This window comes from Ovis aries, chromosome X (assembly GCF_016772045.2).
Source record: "Ovis aries strain OAR_USU_Benz2616 breed Rambouillet chromosome X, ARS-UI_Ramb_v3.0, whole genome shotgun sequence".
NCBI classification, from domain to species: domain Eukaryota; kingdom Metazoa; phylum Chordata; class Mammalia; order Artiodactyla; family Bovidae; genus Ovis; species Ovis aries.
The window spans coordinates 23,306,915-23,325,740 of NC_056080.1; the positions used below are offsets into that span (position 1 = coordinate 23,306,915).

Sequence of the window (18,826 nt, forward strand, 5' to 3'; positions counted from 1 at the left end):
GAATAATTGGAGGTGGCGCAAAGGCAAGCGTGCAGAGGCTGCAACACCGGCCGGAAAGTTGAATTCGCTGTCCGTGGGGTGTTCATGGAGGCCTGGCCGCCTGCGACCTCACCGTCACTCCTCAGTCCTTACTGAGGGGTCATCTGAAGATGGGTACTCATATTTCTTTTCTTTGAAATAGGTCTCTGTGGCACTCCTACACTTCTGGCTCTGTGAAATCAGCCCCCTACTTCGTGACTCTAGAATACCCCACCTTCGAATTCTAAGGTTCTCCCTTTTTTGACTTGATGATCCCCCACCTTCTACCTCTGTGATTCCTGACAGTATCCCCCAACCTCGCTCTTGATGACTGACTTTGTGATTCCCCTAATCGGGCCACCGCCCTGCATCTCCCCAAGGAATCGGAATCTTTGCATCAGAAAGTCGTCGAAGCCCAGATCCCAGCGCTCTCCACTACTCACAAATCCCCTACCCTTCTTGGTGTGACTAGAAATGGAGAGGAGAGGGAGCAGGGTTCTTGTCCAACTCTCTTTGACTGTTCTACCTGGAGAAAGTGGCTTTTCTTGAAGCTCTTAAAACCTCTGGTTAGAAAATTATCGATGAAGCCTTTACAAAGATGAAAAATGCCCAATTCATATCGACTTGTTATTTCTTTTGCAATGAGAGTGTTAATCCTAACTCATCAATCACAAAAACACAAGTCGTGCTTTTCAAGACCTGAGTGTCTGCAGTCTCAAGTCCTCAGTCCTGCAGGATTTTCAAGTCATACTAAGGCCACCAAAACACATACTAGGTAAGGCCTAGAAAGGAAGAGTCCAAAAGTTGGAGTGATGGCTTTACAGCCTCTTATTTTGCGATGTGTCTCGGTAATTGGGAAGTTCAACACGAGGCTTTCCCTGCCCATAAAAGGCTGGTATTTCAGAGTTAGGGGGAGCAGATGGAAGGGGTCTTGTGGGAAGGGAGGCGTGGGTGTCCCTTGTTTAATTAAGACTTGTATTGTGTTGAAGGGAGGAGGGAAGATGCCGAGGCTGAACAGCGCTCTGTTCTCTTCATCACAAAATAACCTGCGAGGAAGAAAAAAAAGCCCACAACTAAGACAGAGCCAGTGGTTCTGGAATAGATACTCTGGAATAAAGATATCTCATTTCCTGCCGCAGATCACTTACCCGATCAGAAAACACAAATAGCTGAACAGAAAGGGAGAAAATAGAGGAGGAGGACGAGGACGAGGAAGAAAGGCCCCCGGAATAAAAATAACTGCGCAGAAGGGCTTGCATTCCACGCGCTGACAGGCGTCTCCTCCAAATCTGGGGCGGTCCCGTCCTCTCCCCTTCTGCCCCCCCTTCTGCCCCCCGAGCTTCCAGCCCACCCGGGATCGTTTCGAGGACACTCAGCGTCTTTGGGGAAAAGGGGAGGCTCCCGAGCTGAGAGGAGGGCGACGATGGAGGAGAACGGGGACCCTCAGGGTCCAGGGGCCTCTTGGGGAGGCAGAGGCAGGGCCGCGGGCACCGGCCTGGCCCCCGGGCCTACCCCGCGCGGCGGCAGGGTCGTCCGCAGGGCACCGCCAGGCTTCGGCGGCCTCGGTTTCCCCATCGGGAACGAGGCGCCCCCACCCGGGGCTGGAGGAGATGCTGGGGGTCCTGCGGGGGCCACCTGGACGCCCCACGTCGCGGCCTCTCCTCCCGGGATCCGGGGCCCGGGGGTGCAGAGCCAAAGCCGCGCCCCCGGTGACCCCCAGAGCGCCGAAACTCCGGGAGGAGTGGCCGGACCCGGCGCCCGCCAGAGGGCGCGGCGGGAGGTGGCCGGCGCGGCGGGAGCAGAGTCACCTACCCGCCCTGGGGAAGGACCGCCGCCGCGGGTGGAGAGTCGAGGCAGAAAAGCTGGCGGGAGGAGAGCTTGCGCATCCGCTCAGACGCAAGTGCCCCGAAAGTCAGCCGAGGCGGTTTTCCTTTGGGGATTCCATGAGACTATCCTAGAGAGGTTTCTTTGCGTGGGAAATCGTGGGTTTCTCACACCCGCCTGACATGTGTCGCGCGCCTCTGAACTTCACATGCCTTCCCGTGTTCACACTTGGTGGCCCTTAGCACAGTTCCTGGCACCTGGGAGCAGCTTAGGACATCTTTCCTGAACCTGGAAACTGCTGTGGGAGTGTAGAAGGTATTTTATGGGGCAGATGGCATTTGGCTGCTTTATTCTCCTGGGGGCGGGCCCCTTTTGGATCGAGGCCTCATTCTCTTTCCTCAGTCCTCACTTGACTACCCTTGGGGCCATGTCAGCGTTTATTACTCTCCCAGCCTATGGTTTGCAAGGAACTAACAGGAAATTAAAACCAATGTATTTTGCTCAGAGAATCTCAGAAAGGTTGGAGAGAAGAGATTGAAACCCACAGTTCAAGTAAAATTTAGACCTAGGAAAGATTTTTACGTATTTCTTTTCATGGATAATGGAGAGGCTCCCTAATAAATAGCTCCAAGTCTATAATCTAACAGGTGTAACATTTCCCTTTTCTGAGAAACGAAGAGACCACCAACACTATCTTTTAAATAGTACACATAGAAAATGCGGTTGTTGACAATTTCCACACTAGAGAATTAATCCCAGGCCAGCTCCCTCCTTACTTGCTTTCTGTTACAGGCCTGGCTTTAGGAGTAGGGTGGTGTGTACCCCACACTGAGAGTTGTAAGCAAACACTAAGCAAAAATATCCAGAAAGGGCTTTTTACTCTTTGCCAACTGCAAAAGGGGCTGATCCTTAAAGAGAAAGCCAGACCTTTCTTTCACCCACTTCCCTTTATCCCCTCCAGAAATATGGCCCACTTAGGTATGAGGTGACACACAGTGGAGAGAAAAAAGTGAGAGGAGAAAGTTGTTCAAAGATGCTCATGTCTCTGTGAGGTGTTGCTTGTTTTGGGTACGTGTTGAGTCGTTGTTTTCCTCCCCAGATGGGCCTTGATTTTGGAGGATTCATCAGCATTTGTTTGTCTACAGGCACCTTTCCCACAACTTTCAGCACCTTTCAAAGCATCCCGTCTTCAGAGTTGGCCTACCCTGCAAAGAACGCAGAAAGATCTCACCTGGAAATGTTTTGTCAGAGACAGGAGGGGAAACTGGCCCAGGAAATTCCACCCATCTTCATCATGGACCAACCTTTGCCTGGTTCTCCTCACCTTCCTCCTCTCTTCTCAGCTTTTGGGGTTGAAGCATTTTGATGTTATTTATATAAAGGAAACAACACCAGAGTAACCTTTTTATTGCATTCACTAAAGGGAGATTGAACTATAACTTTGAAAATTGTGACATTCCAATGAGAGTTATGTTAAGCTGCTTAACAACATTTTGAAGGCATCATTGGTATTGTCTGTAGTGTAAGTGAAACGAAGGTTTTCACAGCACATCGGGTTTAATACTAAAAGCTCATATTTAAGACTTTAGCTATTAAATAGTAGAGAGGAGAAAGGGAGATGGTGAAGTAGCACATGGAGGAGAGAAGAAGGTCCTGAGAAGAACAGCCGACACGTAGTGAGTGCTCACTATGTGCCAGACAGTGTCCTAAGAACTTTTCACACGTTAGGATTGATTAATCCTAATGACAGCCCCTGGAGGCTGTTTCTGCTATAATCTCTCTCTGTTACAGACGAGGAAATTGAGGTACAGAGAGAGTGACCTTGCTTTCCCGCTGAAAGGCCTGCAGATTCTTCATTCCTGGGCAAAGTAGGATGGTTGGTTGCCCCAGGCACTGGAGGGAGGTGAGTCTGAGCAGTCAGACTCCATTCAGCAGCCCTTACCTCTGTGAATCCTGCCCATTTTACAGATGAGTGACTTGAGGGTCAGAGAGGAGTGAACTGACCTGTCCACAGTTAAATAGCTTGCGGGAGGTAAGCAGGAGATGATACCTGGGGACTTGTGAATCACATCTGTTCTCTACTCTTCACTACCTTCTATAAAAAGAGTTTTTGTAGAAAAGCAGGTAGCTTTGAAAAATATTAAAGATAGAAATGAGACCAAAAAAAGAGACTATTCAAGGAAAAGATGTACATCAGATTCAGACACCTAGATCATCACTCCCTGGCAGTATTAGAACACATAAGAAAAGGAGGTCACTATTGTAAACACAATTTATAATGAAGGACAATTTAAAAATTGCAATAAACACACAAAGAAAATAATTACATGGAACACAGGGCCATCAGGCAGGGAACATTTGAACTCTCTAAAGCATTTGGTGTATGGTTCCCATCCCGTAATTGCTCAATCATGATGATGAGGGTTCCACCTCACACCAGTGTCAACTGGCAATCCACCACCCCCATCCTCCCACCCCTCGCCAGCATTCAGTGTTTCCAAACAGCTTTGAGTGGGCTCTTTGGACAAAACTTTGAGAACCAATTAGACTCTGTGCCTGTAGTTTGTAAGCAGCTTGCGGAGCTGGGCATTGGCCAGGAAAGAATGCTGGCTCTCTCGGAACACAACACATTGTAAAAATGCAGCTTGACATCAATAAAAATAATCACTATTTGATGTATTTGTTATAATTATAGGTCATTGCTCGGCGAGGCTTTGCAGTTAGCAAAGTTGTGATTTGGCCTCTGCCCCACTCGTCGGGGAGACAGCGAGGCCTCGGCACCTCTCAGAGTCCTGGCGGGCGTCCTGAATACCATAAGCTTACGCACAACTTCAGTGAAGAAAACATTTTGGAAATGACGAGAAAACTGTGAGGAAGTTGCCACCATAAACAGCAAATGTGCTAAAGAGTGGAGACTTATGCAGAGCTAAAAGAGGGCAGGTGGAGCGCGTTCTCAGTTTGTTCGATGTGAAGAAAAACATTGGGCTGATTCCATTCTGGTTGTGCAGAGCTCAGCGAGCCTTGCTGATTGTTGCTGTTTTATTTCACACAAGCACCCGGGGCTGTGTGAGGATCAGGGCTTGAAGAGCCAAAAGACTCAGAGAAAAAAGGTAAACAGCTGTGGTTCTTGTCAAATACAAAGCCTTAATCATTGTTTCATCCTTCCCTCATATTGGACATTTGTTTTTTTAATTGTTTTTGCTTTTATTAATACAAATAATATTATAATGAAACCTTCTGAGCACCTAACTATCTTCTTGCATTATTTCCTTTAACTAATTTCCTGTGAATGGGATCACTGATCAAACAGTGTGAACATTTTAATGTCTGTTTCAAAACATTGCCAAAATTTTCTCTAACTAGTTAAACCAATTTACTCCACCATTAGCAGTATACAAATGTATCAATTTTACTGCAGCCTCGCCAGCATTATGTATTACAGCTTTTTTCCCCCCCTCAAAACTTTTTTACTTAAATATCTATATACTTGAATCTAGTTCCAACTGCAGAGCAGGCAATGGCACCCCACTCCGGTACTCTTGCCTGGAAAATCCCATGGACAGATGAGGCTGGTAGGCTGCAGTCCATGGGGTCAATACAAGTCGGACACAATGGAGCGACTTCACTTTCACTTTTCACTTTCATGCATTGGAGAAGGAAATGGCAACCCACTCCAGTGTTCTTGCCTGGAGAATCTCAGGGACGAGGGAGCCTTGGGGGTCACACAGAGTCGGACACGACTGAAGTGACTTAGCAGCAGCAGCAGTTCCAACTGCAGGCTGGTAATATTCCTCCCTAGCCCCAGCAGTTCTATCTCTAGCCCTTCTGAGTAATTTAAACTACCAGTAAGTGTCAAGGATAAATGAGAAGAAAGGTCATCCTGAGGCAACGTGCATCTACCAAGCATGGGAAGGTTTCTGAGGACATCTGGGGAACAGAATGTACAGTGAGGAAGAACTTAGGCTCTGGAATCAGGGAGACCTGGCTTGGATCTCATTCCTTCTGCTTTCTGGCTGCGTGACCTTGGCCAACCTAGTTAACCTCTCAAGACTCGGTTTCCTTGCACAAAAAGCAGGAATGGAAGAAGAACCTGCAGCATAGTGATACGCTGCAGATGCTAGATCGCTGCAATGTGGATGCAGACGTAGATGCTAGAGTCTAGAGATGCAGATGCTAGCCGATTTTGTGTGCTATACAGATCCTGAAGTGCATATTATTTAACATATATTCTTGAATACTCAAACAGTTATTTTTATGAACTATTGACTTGAGATTGGAATTGCTCCCTTAAAAGATACATACAAATTGAACTTTATAGATATGGGGAAAAAATGCTCTTTAAAAAGATCATTCCTCTTCATACTCCCTCAAATAGCATTGATAACACTGGGTATCTTAAGTCTTTTAAAATATTATTAGTTTGATGAACAAAATCTATAGCTTATTATTGGTTTTATGAACATTTCTTTCATTATTAGTGAGGCCAAGTCTTTTTTCACGTGACCACCGGCCAGTTGTATTTCCTCTCCTACGAACTGTCTTGTTTTGGATGGCTTGTTAATGTTAGGCACAGATTTTACCAACATTTAGTGTCTTAAATGCTTACTAGGACTTTATGACGAGCTGGCTTGAGGCTCATTGTAAGATTATCATTGGTCTTACTTTTTTGTTTTGTTTGCTTTCACAGTGTGACTTGCGGAATCTTAGTTTTCCAACCAGGGAGGGAACCCAGGACCCCTGCAGTAGGAGCGCAAAGTCTTAGTACCTGGAGTACCAGGGAAGTCCCTTATGGATCTGACTCTGATTTCCTTTAGCTTCTAAGTATAATGACCAGTGTTTCTTTTCATGAGTTTTTTTATAGCAGTGGTCTTCTCTTAGTTTGTTAGATGATTTGTCTTGTCTTGAAGGGACATGAGACAAAGGCTGCTAATTGTCTCCAGATATCCATTCTTCTGGTGTTTTAGGCCACGCCATTAGAGAGAGATCACATGGAGAGGAGAGGCCATGAGACCATGATGAGAGTGAGGAGTCCCAGCAATCTTAGTTGACTGCTATTGTGTGCAACCAGCAGCAGAACTGCCTAGCTGAGCCCATTCCACCCGCAGATTCATGAGAGAGAACAAAATGGTTATTGTTATTTTTACTTATTTTTTGGTGGTTGTTATTTTAAGATACTAAGTTTTAAGGCAGTTTACTAGGCAGAGAAAGCACTCCATTTGTCCTTTAGTAACCAAACACTGATTTTTACCTTTACATATTGTAGTGCAGCTCAAAGACCACATTTCTTGGCCTCTCTTTCAGGGAAGAGCAGCCAGTTTGACTAAATTCTGGATGAGGACATGTTGAGTGGTGTTTCTAGGAAGTCACCTGAAAAGAAAGAGGGCACACCTTTTTCTCTGTTCCTCAGACTTGCTGCCCAGACAGATGTGATGGCTGGAGCTCTAGCAGCCACTGAGAAGGGGAAGGGAACCGTTTGGGGGCTTGGTTTAGGAGTTGCATACATTGCTTCTTATATTTCAATGCTCAGAACTTAAGACATATCATCACACTTAGCTGCAAGGGAGGATTGGAACTATAATATTTATTCCGTATAGCTGTGTGCCTGGCTAAAACTAGAGAGTTCTAGTATTATAGGTTGAAAGTAAAAGTGAAAGTGAAGCCGTTCTGTCGTATCCGACTCTTTGTGACCCCATGGTATGTATGTAGCCTGCCAAGCTCCTCCATCCATGGGATTTTCCAAGCAAGAATACTGGAGTGAGTTGCCATTCCCTTCCCTAGTGGCTCAGATGGTAAAGCGTCTGTCTAAAATGTGGGAGACCTGAGTTTGATCCTTGGGTTGGGAAGATCCTCTGGAGAAGGAAATGGCAACCCACTCCAGTACTCTTGCTTGGAAAATCCCATGGATGGAGAAGCCTGGTAGGTTATGGTCCACGGGGCTGCAAAGAGTTGGACACGACTAAGCGACTTCACTTCACTTCACTTCACTTCTCCAGGGGACCATCCCAACCCAGGGATCAAACTTGGGTGTCCCGCACATTGAAGACAGACTCTTTACTGTCTGAGCCACCAGGGAATCCCCAAACGGCTAGTATTTCCAAAGCACATAGTCCAGTGATGTCAGTTTACTCTGTGTTGCTCAGCACAAATAGTCCAAAGGACCTGCGGAACTCAAGTGGGTGGCAAGGTTTCTGACAGGAAGGGCCCTCAGGACACCAGCGTGTCAGGAGGACGGTAGCTGAAAGGGCTGCTTCTTCTTCCAAATGCGCTTGGTGTCAAAGACATGAAGAGCCCTGGCTCTAAAGCATGTGAGGCCGCGGTGGTGGCTAAAAGCTAGTGCAGAGCTCTGGGCAGGAGCATTCTAGAATGGCTCTTGGTTCCCCCGCACACAGAGAGGCTGGGGGCTCAAATGACCCGAGGAACCCACGCGTGCAGTCCGGTTGGAGACCGGAAGCCCCACCAGGACACCAGGGTGCTGCGGAAGAACAGTCACCAAAAGGCAGTTGTCTTCCACAGCACCCTGGAGGCCTAAGAGTGGAAGGTGCTTAGTTTTCCCATCTGCCGCAAGCTGGGGTCCTGAAGGATCTGTGGATTTTAGGCCAGCTGGTGGTCAGAAGGCCCTCTCATTGGTCCCCCAGTAATCATCAGTGGGTAGCCACAAAGGAATTGGATGAACCTGAAAGAGGGAGGGACGGTGGCCGAGAAGGTTCCCACCTCCTCAGCATACGAGCATGTTGTTAGCAGGAAGAGCTCTTGGTTCCACTCTGAGGCAGGCCTGTAAGGTGGCCAGCAGGCAGTATGTGTCCACAGCATGTTTGCCAGCTGAAGCCTGGTTAGCCCTCTTAGCGCTTGTCTTATGCACTCGGGCAGACTGGGGGGAAAATGAACAGCAGAACTCTAGTGGATGGTCCTGTCTGTGACTGCGACAGTCCTTTCAATCTGTGCAGAGAAGGGTGGTAGCCGAGAGGTTTCTCACTTCCACAAAGCACAAGTGGCCTGAGGCCAGAAGAACTCTGGGCTCCCCACGGACCCAGAGCCGTAAAATGGCTATACGGGCCTTGCTTTTCCACAGCACACAAGCCAGCCTAAGGCCAGTGGGTCCTCTCCCCCAGCGCGCAGTGGTTAATATCACACTGCCCAATCTCAGCCGCCCACCACTGTCGGTGAGTGTCTCCTCTGAGCTGCATGTTCTGGGCTCTCAACCTAAAATAAGGTGTCAAATTTAGGTATCCAAACGTCTAGGCAGAGAATGTGCAGGTCGATTTTTTTTTAAAGCCTCGAGGGCTTGTCAAAAGAGGCGAATGTTTCCTTGTTAAAGTGTGTTCTCCGTTTTTCCTCCATACACTGTGGCTCAAAGTAAATAAGACAAAATTGGTCTTTAGCTTCATAGATACTGCAATCAGTTGCTGCGACATGAAACGGTGACTATACAGATAACTAATTAGTTTAGTCACTGTATGTATTGTCCGAGACAGGTACTTTGTGCTGTGAACATAAACCACAGCGGGGGCCTGACCACAGTATTGTGAGGGTCAGTGCAGACTTTCTAGATAAAGTGAGAGACTTGAGACCTAGCAGGAGCTATCAGCCACGCTATCTCCATCAGTGGTGCTTAACCTTTAGTGTGCGTCACTAAACCCAGGGCGTATGAGAAACACCGGGGGCTGGGACTTACCCCAGGGTTATGCTCATCCCCCATGACAGTGAAGAGGGTAGAGGTGGATAGTAAGTGTCGGTAGAGAGAAGAGTTAGTCAGAGGGCCTTGCAGTGGGAAAGAATGCTGCATCTCAAAAAACTAAGGAGAAAGCCAGTGAAGTTGTAGAGGAGAATGTTCAGGGTAAATGGTACTGAAAGAATTTAGAGGGTCAGCCCATAAGGGATTTGGAGGTTCTCGTTAAGGATGCAAGATAATGGGAAGCCACTGAGAAATTTTAATCAGGGTAATGGATTGGGAGGGTGCAGAGTATACCTGTGGGAAGACCCATTAGGAAATGACTGCACAGTTTAGGATGGAAATGATAGTGGTATGATCCAAGGTGGCTAAAGTGAAACATACTTTGGAAGTAAGTCAATAGAACTTCATGATTATTGAATATAGAGTTTGAAGGATACAGTGGTGTCTTATATGTCTCAGAGGCCTACCTTGAAATAATTTTTTTTCCTGAGGTAAACCACACTGGTGGTCAGATTTGGGAGAAAGAGCAGTTTTGGAGATGCTGCATATGAGATGCCCTTGTTTGTATCATTCAGGTGGCGATGTTGGGCAGGCCACTGGATACGTGGCCCTGGATCACAGAGGACATATATGTTTAAGGGTAAACACAGAGCACATGTGATGTGTATGTCTGGACCTTAGTGGACACACAGATGTGTGCTCTGGGCCTCAGGACACTCACTCAGGCGTGTGGAGCTGGGCATCAGAAAATGTCCAAATGAATATTGTTAGTGTGCAGACAGTTGGTCCCTGAAGCTGTCGTAGGCGTGTGGAACCAAGATTGCAAACTCCAGTGCCTAGAGAGCCAGACAGGTAACACGTGATGATGAAAGGCAGATGCATGTTTTGAGTCAGTGACTGGGACTGTCTACCCTAGCTGTATATTGCCATATGATAATTACATGGATTTTCAGTTGAGACCAGGAATCTGGATTCTACCACAAAGTGTCTTTGTTTCAAATGCTGGCTCTATTTAAAAAGCTGATCGGGGCCAAATAAAACACATGCATTGGAAGTGGTTTACCTCTGTCATTTGAAGGGAAGAGTGTCTCCCACCAAGCTGTGAGTAATCCTGTTGAACGCAGAAATTCAAGAGTCTGGTAGAGAAGGATGTGCAGTGACCAGAGGGGTTGAACTAGGAGGGCGTGATGTCCGGAAAGCCAAGGCAGGAGGACATGGAATCTTCAGTGCTCCGTGGCGACCTAGGTCCTGGTGCCTGTAGGATGGATGTAAAGAAACTACTAGTGAGATATGATTTAGGAAGTGCCCATGGTGGAAAACATTTGTGTGGCAATGCATTTCTCTTTAATCTAAAGGACAGAGCTTCAAGACTTTAACAACTTGTCTGAATTCACCATCCTGAGTAAAGGCTCATAAACACCATCCCGAGTCCCTTTCCTTCTACTGTCCAGACCTCACTGACTTTATAACTTAAAAAGTCTTGTTTTAATCTGATGAACACATCTTGTTTTAGTCTGTGGATCTTGATTTGATCCAGAGAAATAAGAAATTCAATTCTTGTAAAAAAGTCATAAAAAACTGTAGGGTTTGTTTCCAAGTCCTCCTTTTGCTAGCAAAGTAAGCTTGAGTAGAAACAGAATAACAAGCTAAAAGATGTATCAGAGAGTGTCAGATCTCAGTTCTAGGTTCAGTTCTAGAGTGTCAGATCTAGGTTTCTATTACGGTTTTCTAGAAATAGCACCTCTAGGATAGGAGGCACATCAATGATCTGTGTCTTAGCTGCTCACACTATAGGGGTCGGGCATGGACCCAGAAGAAGAAAAAAAATCAAAGTACTTGAAAGTGATTTTAAAATGTTAGTGTCAATATGAAACGGAGAAGGCAATGGCAACCCAAAGTATCAGTATAGTGTTGCAGAAGCACCTTTGTGAGGCCAAACAAACTGAAGTGTCAGAGTCCGGAGCAGAGAAAGATTGATTGCAGGGCTGAGAAAGAAGAACAGGAGGCTGGTTTTCAAAAACCTGAACTCTTATGGTTTTCAGGGAGAAGTTTTCAAAGGCAAAATTTAGGGTGAGGGCTGAAGAGCCTGTGACTTTGTTCTCATTGGTGGGTGATGAGGTAATAGGGCGGTGCTCCATGCTCAGCCTGAAGTTACCATCCCCCAGCTGGGTGGGGCCTTGGTTCCTGCTGGAGAACTCAGATGTTGGCGAGTGTGTTCCTCGAGGAGGAGCCAGGACGGTGCCCCATCTTGCTGCTCCACTGTTTCTTGGCTGGCCCCACCCTTGTCTCCACATCCTCTCCTGTCCCCGATTAGAAACTGTTTGAGGCTGTCCTTTGGAACTCAGGGAAGGTCTTGGAGGCTGAAGTCTTTTTCCTACAAACAAGAGAAGAGGGACATGGAAAGGCTTTTGTATCCCCCAGGGTCCTGCTCAGTTTCAATACTATGGTTTATCAATGTGACATTGAACTTCTGCTTTAGATATTGAGAAGGACCCTCAGTATAGACATCCATGAATTATGTTACTCAATACTTGCTTACATATGCTACTGATGGGAAATAGCTTAAATGAACTATATAATTTATCATCCAAGCCAGGACACTTTGAATTGTGAAAAGAGGTGCAGTTAATAGTTCTCCAGGACAACAGGCAGAAGCTAGCAGTGGGATTCATGATCGCCCCAGGCATGTGTAAAATGTCCCTGGGTATATCATTGGTTTGTCACCTGGTGTGGTAACATCAGATCGGTGTATGCCAAATGCTTTCTTTTCCCCTTAAAAACTCATTCACTTGGATATGCTATAAGGACACCTCAGTTTCACAAACTGGAGTCCTGAGCTAAGAAAAAGGACAGAAAATATTAAGCACAAAATTTCTAAAAGGCATTTAGAAATTCAACGGAAGGATTTGCTTCCGTCTAGCATTTTAAACCTTAATGAGGTAGTTCAGTTTTTAACTCTTGGACAATACTGTGCTGGGTGAAGAGAACGGATGAGTCTTGACTGAGAGGAAAGAAAAATATTACATAATGGAATTAGCACGCTCAAGATGGTAGGTTCAGTAGCGTCATACCCCAGGCAAACTGATGTACAATGCATTTATATCCTCATGCAAGTAGATGAGATACAATGGTATGCACAGAATCTGAATGTTTTAAATGATTCATTTGGAGCCTGGCTCCAGCCCTAGCTAGCCCCTTTAGGCCCCAGTGATCTGGGGATTGGAACGTGGGATTAACAGGACAAGAATCTGCATATGTTTTCACTCTGTGAGTTTTCATCTTCTAAGTTTGGGTGGGTTTCATACCTTTGTTAGAAGTCTTGCTGGAATGTGATTGAATCCCGGTGGCAGCTGGTGTAATAGGCGAAGACACTGCTAAAGAGGGACATTTCTCCGTAATCAGGTAAGCAGGCAAGCTGGCCTTTGTTCTCCGCAGAGTCTGAAGTGCTCTCGGCTCTGCAGCATCGCTCATGAAAAGCCGCCCATCTGAAGGGACAAAGAGATCTTTATTTCTCTTCCACAGTGCACAGAGAAAAGGTAGAAAGAGAACTGGAGTGTGGATTTATTTCTTTGGGAGTCTGTGCGCTCCGTTTGAGCAAAGGAAATGCTAATGGAAGTTAGGTTCCCGCTTGGCTTCCTGTCTCAGGTTGTTGTAGTTATTATATTATGATTTTGTGATGGGTCTGGGTGAAGAAGCGCAGCCTCCCTCTCAGTGGCCTGGGAGGGAGGAGGGGTCCGTGCTCCCCTCCCCCAGCTAGAAGGAATGCCCCCCTGGCTAGAAGGAATGTGCCCTGAACCAGCTGGGCCAGGGGTTCCTCAATTTGAAAATCCACACTTAGAGAGAGATCACTGAGGACATAACACTGTGATTAAAGCGTTCAGACTTTGAGTTGGTGGAAAGAAAGTTGCCATCTAAATATTTATTTTCAGGACTACAGTTCACTGTTGTTCTGTATGTAGGAGTGACCCTGCTGAAGTCAGTGGGAATATCTTGAGCACATTCAGGTAATGACTTTGGGATTGGCAAAATATTGATAGTATTGGTTAGAGGCACCATCACCGTTTTCTGTCAGTTTATTAAGCAAATAACACTAATTCTTGTTTCATTCTGGTATTTCGAAAGTTTTTCTAGCTACTCTGAGATCATGATAATGGCTGTATTCAGAGCAGTAGCATTTTTCGGTTGTTTTGTTATGGGTCCTTCCTGCATGGTGGTGGTTACACCAAATGGTGAACTGTTCGCTACTACTTGTCCAATTTGAAATTGACTTCAAGGCTCTGAATTCATACTGGGAAAAACAAAATGCGTTGGAACTCCTTTGTTCACTTTGACGAGCGGAATTTTATGTTAGTCTTTTGGTCTGATTTTGACTTAAGAATGTTTCACCTCAAATACGTGTAGCAACTGAAGGAAGCTCCTGGAACACTTGATCAAATAAAGATGAAGAACATCCATTGGCGAAGCCGCATCTGAGGTGGGGAGTAGGGCAGGGCATCCCAGAGCCAGAGCTTCCTGTTCAGTGTTCAGTCATTCACGCCACCATTTCCTGTACAGTGTTCAGTCGTTTGACAAGTGGGCATTGGACACATCCCTTAAATCGAGCAGTTTCTAGCTTCTGGAAATGCAAGAGTGAAACTTGGGAGAATCCTATTCAGTGCAGGATTGTCAGTTAAAATGTGTCTCCTTCCTAACCCAGCCCTTGGTAGTGCTTTGGGGCTTTGAGCAGGGAGCAGCAGTTTAGGGGAAACACAGGAAGGTTTAAAGTCTTTTCTCCTTCAGCTAGGATGTCTTTTTCTTTTGAATTTTAAGCACAGAATATTCAGCACAACACTAGCAAGAATCTAACTTGATTTTGAGCTGCTCGCATTTCTTCCAGATGGCGTTTATCTTTGCTATTATGTGCATAAGGTTGGAGTTAACCTCGGCGGTGTTCAGTTCAGTTCCTGGGGCTTCCAGTTCCTCTTGCCTTCTTTGGAAACCATTTCCTGGTGCTCTAATTCTGTATCTTGCCAAGTAGCAAAAGCGTGGAGAAAAACCCCGGAAGTAGCTTGTGGTGAAGTTGCAAGTTTTTTGGCTCTTCTCCAAACACTCGTGAGCTTCATTTGTGTTCACATGTAAGAAAAGCCAACTCAGATCTCCTAATAATGCTTTATTTAGTGCTTAAACTTTAATTGCAGGGTATAAGTGATACCATTAGGAACCGATATCAATACTAATGCCACCTATATTATTATTTACTCGGCTGAAAACTAAGCTTGTTGAAATATATTTATTAACACCGCACCCTAGAACTACACATTTAAAGCTTCATTCTGTGGCTGTTCGTGAATGCTCAGTGTACTGCAGTGTTGGGGCTTCCGAGCTTGGGATAAATTCATTATGAAAATGGAGTGATGAAGTATGTTAGGGGCTTTATTTCTCAGGTAACAAACACATGGCTTATTCAGAGTAGTAAGCACCCCTCATGGGATTTTAGCCTCTTTAGCCAACAAAGAGTTAAATCCAGCATTTATGATGTATAAACTTTGCTCCTTAGCATTAAAATGTACCTTATTCATTCCTTAGATTTCTCTTTGAACCATGGCTATTGTTTGTCACTAACAGCTAGCTTTTGTGAAGTTAATAAATGTGCATAATAAGGACATAAAGGTATGGAGAAGTAATACTGTAATCCTTTTGTTTGGATAATCAGTCTAATGTATGCAAATTAAACCTTATTAGTACTAGGGTTTTGTGTCTGCTTATCAAAATGTGCCATTTTCATGAAAATTGGAAGTCCATTATATAAAGTTATTATTAACAATCATTTAGGAATTATATACGGTATGCAAATTAAAGTTGATTACAACTAATTAAGGGCTTTCTTTGTTATTTGACCTTGTCTGCTTTTTATGTAAATATGTTTCTTTTGGTCTGGCATATTTTTAGACTCAGAAAAGTATATTAAGACAAGTTACATTATGTATTTTTTAATATATCTTCGTGTTGCCATTGTCTGTGCCCCTCATTTTGCAGAGGCACACGATATGTAGAGCCATGCGTCTTGCAGTTTGGGGATGGGCCTGTAGGTGAGTAGAATTCCAGAAATAGAAAGCAATCAAATTTCCCAGTCTCTTCAATAAAGTTTAATGGAATATGAGCACAAATCCAGTATAACATATAAACAGTCTTCATGCCAGAATGCCCTTCTTTTCCACTATTTATTGACTACAGTGAGTCTTGGGTTGCAGATTTCCAAGTGGAGCTAAGTAATAAATGATCATTACTCGCTTACAAGGTGCCCCGCAAAACCTACTTGTTATCTGTGAAAGCATTCAGCTAAAGATAAGTGACTTCACCACAGAGGATATAACAGGTCCAGTACCAGTGGCCTTTAGGAAGAACAGTGTGCTCTCTGAAGACAGTGTGCTTTCTGAAGAATTTTCTCAGAGGGCAAAGAGGGAACATTGGAAATAAGACTTTTTAGCACTCACTAGGTTATACTTTTCCTTCAGTGTAATCATTCTAGTTGTTTTCTATGAACAAAGAAGTTTGATACAGTGTCTGGAGCAAAGGATCCTGGGCACAAGATTTAAGTGCATGATAGAAAAAACCTGTTAATAGTGTTTTGTTTGTCTTAAAGTATATGGGTAGGAAAAGGAATGGGGCAGATAAGCAGCTCAAGTACCTAGATATTTAAAAGAGGCAAACTATTTAAGACTCTTTAAAAGACCAACTAAGAGCCAAATCACTGTTGAATTAATGCAAAATTTGAATATTTTGTTTTTTTTTTTTTGCTTTGAACACTAACAGTTTAATCTTTGAAATGTGTCATTTGAACTCTTATTGGGGTTCAAAGGGATTGAAAACATAGTTGAAGAATAATATACAAATAGAAAATTGTGTATATCCTACATGTACAACTTCTTAAGTTTTCACAAACTTGAGACTCTGATGTTATCAGGACCCAGATCAAGGAAAAATCATATCAATAGTACTCCTATAGCTCCCACCTTTCCCATAAATCAGGTGACAGTTCATGTAGGGATATGTTTCTGGCCTCTCTTGGGGAGAGTTGACATCTCTATAATGAGTCCTTCAATCTATGAACATGGTATGTCTTCTATAAAGGGAAGCTGTATGATTTGACAACTACCCTGGAAAATACAGGAAACAAGAAGAAAGAGGCTAAGTTCAAACATTTCTCTGGGATTTTAGAGGTCCCTGCACAGAGGAACGTCCTACTTTACCACGTTATCTGGGAAAGATGTGGACCTACTGCTGGCCTTCATGCAGTGGATAGAGCTTGCGCATGGTACCTCCTGTTCTCTAGCCACCATACACTTTCATTATCCTTATCATGACAGCCGTTTGGCAGGGCACTGGCCAGGATTCTGGCCACTTTTGTTCTGCTGAGAGTTTTTCATAAAACACAGACCATGGTGCTGTGGGTAGCCTTCCACTTTAGGTGCATGGCTCTTAGTGAACATTTTCTTTTCTGTTAAAGAGAAGCAATAATTGTCCTTCTCAGTGTCAAAATGTACCATGCTAAAATGTACAAACCATGACTCAATTTTTATGCTTCTAGAGTCAAAGAGTTTCTTGTAGTTCCAGATTTTTTTCTCCCACCTCTGCAAGATGTTGAACTTTGGAATTCCTGTTTCCACAGGGGAAAAGAAGCCCTCATTTGCATCATGGTGTAGTAGGTACAAACAGAAAAAACGATTTCTTGATACTGGCCTCCCAGATAATACAGGCTGTGTCTGAATTGTACCATAATAAAGGTGCTGCCATGGGTGCAGCTTTCCGCCTTCTAAGAAGATCCTTTGCTCTTGTAGGAGTTGCTGGGTGTGCCTGGAGAAGCTCCAAAAAGGTTAATAAGTGCCTGTGAAAGCAAGAGAGGGAAGATTGAAAGAGAACCCAGGAAATTCTCACAATGGTGCATAGAAAAGGAGGCAAATGCCAAATCGCTAGTCAGCCTTCAGAGAAATGGAGAGTAACAGAAACACTCAGAGCTGGGCGGGTGACGCCCACCACTGTCGGGTGACGCCCACCACTGTCAGGTGACTGGCTGTGTCATCCCCACTTCCTTTCCCACATGCTGACTGCTTCCCAGCCTGGGAATGGGAAAAAGGGATGCGGGACACTCCTCACCTGGTCCTGGGCGAATGGGAAAAATGGCCTGGGCTGACCAGGAACCGTTAAGAGCCCCAAGGAACAGGGTCCCTAAAGTCACCATTTTGCTTTAGAAGGTTTATTATTTTACATTTCTCAAAATAACATGGTAAAATTAGAGGCAACACAAACAAGATTCAAGCTATGTGAGTCTTTTAATTCAGGCAGAATTTAATGTGTAATTAAGATTAATTATACCATAATGGAATTGTAGACACATGATTATTGCATCATCTTCCTTGCAGACAGGCTTCTCAGATTGAGGAGCACGCTGAGAGGCAGAGCCGAAGGAATCTGACTGCATTTTGCAGGATGTGTTAGTTAACCAGGTCCTTGTGGAGGTTAATTTTTGCCAGTGCTCATTTAAGAAGTGTTTGAAAGTATGCTCACATGTAATGGCTTTAAAGAAAAAAAAAATCCTGTTTTTTAGTTTGTTTGGAGAAAATATCAGCCTTGAAATATCTCCATTAGAAGCTGAAAAGCATTGGTGTGGGCTGTTCTCAAGTTTAGGATATAAACTAAGTGCTGGTGTTTGTGAGTTGTGTGTGAAGTGTTTGGACTGCGTGTGAAAGTAAGAGGAATTTACTTCTCAATTATAAATTCAAAATATGGGAGGGAATCTGGAAATGATTTAGAATAGGCCATTGTCTAAATCAGAGGGGAAGATGGGCTAAGCCTTCGCCTGGAAGTTTAGAGTCTCTTAGAAAAAAAATCCAAGGAAGAAAGTTCCATGATATACTATAGTATATTGTTTAAATATATAAAATATAAAACAAGTTTGAATCAATGATTCAGCTTGCATAATTAGACCTAGAAAAAATTTTCTTAGCTTCTCTTTCCTTGGCTGTGATTTCAACACTAAAATATTTCTCAACTATGAGTAAATTTTGTTCCCTTTAATTGTGTAATTAATTAACTCTACACTTTTATTATGGAGCTTTTCAGACATGTTCAGACCCTTTTAAGAGAAAAAAGGACCGTTAGTGGACTGTAGCGTTATTTTTGTTAGACGCTATCATGACACGAGTTATTTGTTGTTGTTCAGTTGCTCAGTCGTGTCCAACTCTTTGCGACCCCATGGACTGCAGCACGCCAGGCTTCTCTGTCCTTCACCATCTCCTGGAGCTTGCTCAAACTCATGTCCACTGAGTTGGTGAT

At 44.5% G+C, this 18,826-nt stretch overlaps 1 protein-coding gene across 1 annotated transcript; it reads right to left on the reverse strand.

Moving 5' to 3' along the window:
• Positions 1 to 8,924: 8,924 nt before the first annotated feature.
• On the reverse strand, positions 8,925 to 17,732 carry LOC132658768 (uncharacterized). Its single transcript, XM_060407595.1, has 4 exons — positions 17,648 to 17,732; positions 12,820 to 12,999; positions 11,438 to 11,888; positions 8,925 to 9,042 (listed from the first exon to the last, which is right to left on the reverse strand). Exons 1-4 carry the CDS (start codon positions 17,730 to 17,732, stop codon positions 8,925 to 8,927), a joined length of 834 nt encoding a protein of 277 aa, XP_060263578.1.
• Positions 17,733 to 18,826: the final 1,094 nt, after the last annotated feature.